At 30.0% G+C, this 8,077-nt stretch overlaps 1 protein-coding gene across 1 annotated transcript; it reads left to right on the plus strand.

The window, feature by feature from the left end:
• The first annotated feature begins 3,027 nt into the window (after positions 1-3,027).
• LOC105111234 (probable acyl-activating enzyme 6) lies at positions 3,028-5,148 on the plus strand. The gene has a single exon (XM_011006546.1). It carries the CDS (start codon positions 3,269-3,271, stop codon positions 4,922-4,924), a length of 1,656 nt encoding a protein of 551 aa, XP_011004848.1. The 5' UTR covers positions 3,028-3,268; the 3' UTR covers positions 4,925-5,148.
• The last annotated feature ends 2,929 nt before the right edge of the window (positions 5,149-8,077 follow it).

An 8,077-nucleotide genomic window follows, 5' to 3' on the forward strand; every position in this document is an offset into this window, starting at 1 on the left:
ATAATTTATACAATTAACCTCCCTGTGGTTCGACCCCGGTCTTGCCGAGTTATTTATTACTTCGACACTCCTGCACTTGGGAGAAGACATCAATCTTTTAGTCGTGTCAGTAGGCCTATATCTTACTTTTCCATCCATATAAAGTATACCTAAATCTGAGATCTACAACTCCAAATATGACCCAATTACCGAACAATGTTTTAGTTTGGATTGTACCAACATCTCTTTTCTAAGTTTGACAATCTCTTTTTCCTTTCAATTTCACTTCTTAAATTCATCAATTAATCCTTTCATTTAAGTGATAGACCTGCATTTAAAATGAACATTTACCACAAATTAAAGGTATCTTATATTATTACATATATTATTATAAATATGCTTTAATTAAGGAGTTATTGATACTTGAAGTGCAAAATGATGACATAAAATCTTGATAAAAAATACACTTTTAATCATCTAACTACTTAAGTTTTTGAATGAAATAATTCTTTAATATAATATCAAAATCTTATTAACCAAAATTTTACCGTAATGCCAAGCAAAGTTTTAGTACAAATAGAGAGCTCAATTGTAATTCAACCTTCAAACTGGACAATTTTAATAAATTGAATTATAATCCTTTCCATTGAATATGTCCCTCGAATAAAAGAAAAATATTCATAATATTAAATCTCATGTAATAGAATGCTTTTCTAAAAATAAATTATTTAAGTATATGATAATGAATATTATTTTTTCATAAGAGAAACAATAAACTCAGTTTAGTGTAATTTGTTTTTGTTAATAATATATTTTTTAATAAAACATATATATTTTTAGCTATGTTGTTTATTACATAAAAAATGAAACCAATTAAAAATAAATATCCAAAAAAATCTAAATGATTTGAGATAAGGATAAAAAGGCATTTTTGTAATCAAAACCCCATTCTATTAATGTTTTTTCTTTTGACAATTTATTTTTGTAAAAAGCATAGTTTTCATAAATAACATATTGTAGTTTCGGAAGCAAGTTTTAATTGAAAAACATAATGAATTGATATTTTTTATGTAAATATATTTAAAAATATAAGAATAATAAACTTGAGAATTTTTTTTTAACTATGTTATTTATTGCATAAAAACTCAAAGTAATTTAAATAAATATATAAAAAATAACAATAAAAAATAAGGATAAAAAAGATATCCCATTAACGGAAGCCCCTTTCCCTTATTAATGCATTCCTTTTTCTTAATAATTGTTTTTATCAAAAGTATTATTTATTAAAAAAAATATCATAATTATAAATGAAGGTTTTAATAAACAAATTGGTAATTTTGAAGATGATACATATATATATAAATTAAGAGTAATAAACTTGAAAAACATTATATAAAAAATTCACAATAAAAAATTAAATAAACATATATTTCTTCTACATTGAAAATTTAAGATTCATATTTAATTATTTGAAAAATAATTTTATTATAAAAGATGCTAATATTTGTTTTTCAAAAATAATGATTTAATTGGATAATTATTTAAAAATATTTTTCATAAATCTATTTAAAAAAATAATATAATTATTAAATGTTAAGGAAAAAAATTAAAATTAAAATAAATTAAAGACCTAGATCATTGGTTCGTGCTATAATAGGGGTTAGATAAAAAAAAAAATTAACATAAAAAAATATTCATACGTTCCTAAGTTTTTTCTAACAAAAAATTATTTAAACCATGTGGGGTTGACTTGATATAAGCGGTTGACTTGGAGGATTCAAAGATAACCCAACAACCAATATAAATGTAGTTTGACTTAAAAAAAATTAAAATTATTTTTTTAATATTAAAATAAAAATATATTGGATTGATTCAGATTTAACCTATCAAATCTACAATTATGGTTAAAAGACCATGAAAACCCATGAAAAATAAATTAAAATAAATTATGAAGTTTAGTTTCCAATCAACTTAATGTTGAAGGATGAGATAAAAAATTTCAATTAAAAAATATTTTAAAAATCATCTAAATTAACTTGGGTTAACTTGTCAAACCCAATATTCAAGACATGAGACTGAATAACCTCATAAAAATAAAATCAAAATAAATTATGAAATTCAATTTCTAATCAACCTAATATTGAAGGATGAAATTAAAAAAAAAAACTCAAGTCAATATTGATTAACCTGTCAAACTTATGATACGGGCTGTCAATAGGGATTAACCTGTCAAACTTATGATACGGGCTATGAAATCTAAATAACCTTATAGAAAGAAAATAAAAAAAAATCACTCAAGTCAACCTGAGTTAACTCCTAAAACATGTATATATAGTCATGAAATTAGGATAACCTTATTGAAAGCAAACTAAAACAAATAAGAAAGTCTCATTCTTAATCAACAAAATGTTAAGGGATGAAATTGAAAAAACAAACAAATAAAAAAAACTTGAGTAGACCATGTTAACTCATTAAACCTATAATTTGGATTATAAGAATTAGATAACTCTATAGAAAATAAATCAAAAAAGATTTTGAAGTTCAACCCTCAAAAATTAAATGTTAAATGATGAAATTGAAATTTAGAGAAAAATAAATAAAAAAAATAAAACATTATTAAAATGAGTAATACTTTATAAGGTGATGCACAAAAAAAACATCATATTTTTTATTGTTTTTTTAATAGTTTTTTCATCTTTAATTTTACATAAAAAAAATTAGAAGAGTAAAGTGTTGATAAAAATAACATAATTGTATTCCATTGTATTGTAGATATTTGCTACTAACATTTGATTCTTAGTGATCCATTGATTTATTAATTTTTAATGAAATCAAATTGAGAAATATAATAATATATCATGTTATAAAAACATGAAAATATTTAAATTAAATAAATTTATTTACATTAAAAGTTTTGTCCTATATATGTGGTACACTTAGGTTTTTATTTTATATAAAAAAACAATTTTATAGTGGAATTTCTCTTCCTAATAAATGAAATACAAATTCACGCACGCGGCTTCGTTGTATTATGTTATACGCAAGCCACGGGAAAAACGCACACAAAAGATCGTTCCTCAAACTGGAAATCATGTTTCCTATTTTTTAGCAAAACTCCATCCACTGTCATACGTTTCCTATTTTTTAGCTAAACTCCATCGTCTTATGTTTCATCAATGGAGCACTTGTATTTATACTCATGCTCCTAAAAAGAACATTATTAACGTAAGAACAAAGAAAAGAAAAAAAGGCCATCAAGCGCAAAACACGAACTCAAAGAGCAGCAAAAATGGACGAACTAAAGCCAAGCCCAGTGAACTCGACTCCCCTCACACCAATAGCTTTTTTGGAAAGAGCAGCTATTGCATACGCTGATTGCCCATCCATCATCTACAACGACACCACTTATACGTGGTCTCAAACTAACCGTAGATGTCTCCAAGTAGCATCATCTCTATCATCCTACGGCATCGAGACTGGCCATGTGGTATCCGTTCTGGCCCCCAACGTCCCTGCCACGTATGAGCTTCAGTTTGCCGTGCCCATGGCTGGTGCCATCCTCCACAATATCAACACACGTCTTGACGCACGAAATGTTTGCATACTCCTGCGTCACAGCGAGTCAAAGCTCGTTTTCGTTGATTACCTCTCACGAGAGCTCATCCTTGAAGCCGTGTCTTTGTTTCCTCCAAACACGAAACGCCCTACACTCGTCCTCATCACTGATGATGCGGATGCTGATGCAGACCAATCATCATCTTCATCACTGACAGCTTATTTTATCTGCTCTTATGAGGACATGGTGGAGAAAGGTGATCCTGGGTTCAAGTGGGTCCAGCCACAAAGTGAGTGGGACCCATTAGTCCTGAACTACACGTCAGGGACTACCTCGTCTCCTAAAGGCGTGGTCCAATCTCATAGAGGTATTTTCATCGTGTCCGCTGCAGCGTTGATTGATTGGGGAGTTCCAAAACAACCCGTATATTTGTGGGCGTTACCAATCTTTCATACCAATGGATGGAGCCATGTGTGGGGCATGGCAGCTGTTGGTGGGACCAACATCTGTCTCCGTAAAGTGGAAGCCTCCACAATCTACAGTTTGATCGATAGACACGGCGTGACTCACATGAGTGGTGCTCCCGTGGTGTTAAACATCCTAACAAAATCTCCTGACGTTGAGCCCCTCAAGAACCCAGTACACATTATAACAGCTGGAGCTCCACCCCCAGCAGCCGTGATACTCAGGACTGAGTCACTGGGTTTTGTGGTGAGTCATGGGTACGGGTTAACTGAAACAGCAGGGCTTGTGGTGTCTTGTGCATGGAAACCAGAGTGGAATACATTTCCAGCAAGTGAGAGAGCTAGACTAAAAGCAAGACAAGGAGTTACCATGGCTGGGTTTACTGAGATGGATGTTGTGGATCCCAGAACAGGGGAGAGCATGAGACGAGATGGGGTTTCAGTTGGAGAAGTAGTTTTGAGAGGTGGGTGCTTAATGCTAGGTTATTTGAAGGATCCATTCGGTACGTCAAAATGCATGAAGGATGGCTGGTTTTACACGGGGGATGTGGGCATTATGCACCAAGATGGTTATTTAGAAATCAAAGATAGGTCCAAAGATGTGATCATTAGCGGTGGAGAGAACATTAGCAGCGTTGAGGTTGAGTCTGTGTTGTATACACATCCTGCTGTTCATGAGGCAGCTGTTGTGGGTCGACCTGATGAGTTTTGGGGGGAGACGCCATGTGCATTTGTGGACTTGAAAGATGGGCTGAACCAAAAACCTTGCGAAAAGGATATAATTGATTTTTGTAGGAATAATATGCCTCACTTTATGGTGCCGAAGACTGTGGTGTTTAAAGATGAGCTTCCAAGGACATCAACCGGGAAGATTCAAAAGTTTGTGCTCAAGGAAATTGCTAAAGGAATGGGCCCTGACAAGTAATTTTCGAAAGCAGAGTTGCATTGATCAAGTTGTGGTGATGCCAGCGCGGCTCTGGCAGCATTGATGGATATAAATGGAGTTAGGGTCTAGTACGATCGTAGCTATAATAATCCCGGTTATGATGAATTTTTGTGGGAGTTATACGGTTGTTATGCTTTATAGACTTCCTATATGATGAAAGAATTTCTACAATCCTATTGCTTTCTTGTATTTCTCCAAGCAAACATAATGTTTGTTGTTTTTAATGAATAAATTACATAATTCTAACAAAAAAAAAATAATGAATTATCACATTAATGATCATATGACAAATACTATAAGAATAACTATGAATTAGTCTCCAATCTATAATTTATTTTAGATATCAATCCTCGACAATCTCAACTCTACTAAATATGGATTAATGTTCCTAGTAAATTATTAGTATTTATTTTCAATGAATCATTATATAAAATTTTTTAAAGAAAATATTTTTCTTTGACACTAAAAAATCCACTACACCTCCTTTTTTCATTCTAAATAAATTTCTGGATCATTCTTCATTGATAAGCTGATATTTTCATTTTATTATACCTAAACCTCAACCTAACTCAATATATGGTCCTGATACCTATAATTATCTATCCGGCCAAAATATCACCATATTTTTTCCCTATAAATTGACAGTTTCACTGCTGTCTAAAATATTTTCCATGTCCTACAGACACATCTTCAAAATTAGCAGGACTCATATTTAAGTTATGCCCCATCTCGTAAAACTAGTCGCATGACATTTTAAGGTCAAATTTAGACATAACTTAATTCGTATCAACTTTAGTCTTTCTTGATGTTCCAAGTAGGTTTGTTTGCTTTAGAGACAACCCTTTTATTCTTCTAATCCCTCTTAGACATTCTAGAAGACTAAATTAAAAGAACTAGACCTTTTTCCTTTTTAAAGGCTCCTTCAACAATATTAAGTATATTAAACAATTTTAGCAATGTACTATCCAACTTGTTCATGTGATAATTCATAATGAATTGTGAAATTTTTTAGGGTAATGATTGCAAAATCAAATCAACAATTAACTCATAGTTCATGAACCCAATTGGTTCAGTTTCTTAATATAGCTAATCATTTTTAAGACATGGGTGCTCATTGAAAAACCCTCTATCATCTTGAAGTAGAATAATTCCATTAAGGTCTCATATCTCTTAGTTCTACTAGCCTTATCAAATAATTCTTTGATATGCACAATCATAGTATGAACATCCATATTCTCATGATGCATTTGAAGTTGAGGTGACATACTGGCTAACATCACACATGCAGCCTATTCATTGTCATCAACATAATGCTGATGTTCATCTGAACATCTTCTTTAGTATCCTCATCAAGGGCATTTGGGATTGGATTTTTTTGAATCTATAACCTTTTTTCTTGCTTGAGAACAATTCTCATATTTTGATGTCAATCCAAAAAATTTGGTTCAAACAATTTGTTAGCATCAAGTATGCTTCGTAAGGATATGTTACAATTTATTCAGATCTACCAACCTATTTATATAAAGATAAAGAGTATTAGTTTCATACATACATATTTAAATTTTAAATTTAGATAAGGTCTTTAATTCTAATTTAGTCTTCCTATTAATTCAGGAAATCTCGCATAAATTTTCCTAGTGGGATAGGATTCCATTTAATTTATCCAATTTTGAATGACTCAACACGTCAAATGAATTAAATTAGGTAGATAATATAGTTTATTAATCATATCTATATATGACTTCTAAATAAGTTAGGTGACAATTCTTTATTTAAACATATATTACATGTTTTGCCTAACCCATGCCTCTAGCCTTATATGATCATAAGTGACTCATCCAAATCATATAGGTTGGTTAAGTAAAGCCTAATGTTATAACATTAAACATATTTGATTAATGGTAACCTTGAGTGACTCAACAAGTTATCTATGAATAAAACTCTAGTTTTATCTATATAAAATTAGAAGGTAACTATTTATGTTCTTAACATGTATATAATATATTAATGAGGGATTTATTATCATTTATTTAGGTTTTATACATAACGTGAGATAATATATATACGCTTCACACATAATAATTTTAATATAAATATACACCCCCTAGCATGTCATTCTAATTCAATGATTATGGACATATCTAAGTGAATTCTCCTAAGCCATTAAAGAGAATTTGATGGTCAAAACCTAGGTAAATGACGCAATCAAAAAATTGATATCTTATCTCAAGTGTAGAAGTGTCGAAGTAATAAATAACTCGACACGACCGAAGTTGAACCATAGAAAAGTGAACTATATAAAATTATAAACAATAAATGAAAAGGAGTTGAAGAGAAATTTTGAGATGTGATGTTGATGTAAGGATTAAATAAGGATGCAATAATTGTCAAGGTTAGAAAATCCACTTATAGTATTTCAAATAAGTATAGTATAAACTCTTTTTATTACTCAACTGAAAACTATACATAAAGGAGGTTCCAATCGGATTATAAATTATTAACATGATTATATTAATTATCTTATTGGAGTAATGCCAATACTTGAAAATATGGTTAGGTATTCATAGTGTTAACTTATGTTAACAACAAATCAATTTTCTTTCATAGCACAAGTGTCGGTTATACCATATAGTAGGCTATGAAAGTGTCAAGTATTTGTTGTACTAAAGGTTCTACAACACAAATCTAGATTAACCATTTAACAAGTAAGGTATTAAGAATGAGTAAGGTAACAAATACAAAAAATTTTAGTAATAAACATTAAATTCCATGTTGAGTTTATATTATATTTATTCTTACACCATTAGTGTACCCTTTTCACCTTGACATGATAAACATAACTAAACATAATTAAGAAAAGAAGCATAAACAAACTAGATAAGAACATAGATTTGACAAAAAGCATAAACAAGAGATTAATATAACATAAAATAAAACTTAAATATTATAAAAATACAAAAAAAAGCAAGAATATAATTTTGATCTGAAAATCAAAATGTCTAAATGCATCACAAACGCCTTCTTTTCTAAGCTAAAATTTAAAACTATTGATTTGATGACTAATTGTTGAGTGGGTGACCACCTCTTGACTTAGTGATAACATTATCTTTTTGTCTAAACAAAACATCATTG

This window comes from Populus euphratica, unplaced genomic scaffold, assembly GCF_000495115.2.
Source record: "Populus euphratica unplaced genomic scaffold, PopEup_1.0 scaffold286.1, whole genome shotgun sequence".
Taxonomy (NCBI): Eukaryota; Viridiplantae; Streptophyta; class Magnoliopsida; order Malpighiales; family Salicaceae; genus Populus; species Populus euphratica.

Excerpts from the sequence above, each read along its gene's own strand:
- LOC105111234 (XM_011006546.1), top strand. The coding sequence starts at position 3,269 with ATGGACGAACTAAAGCCAAGCCCAGTGAACTCGACTCCCCTCACACCA.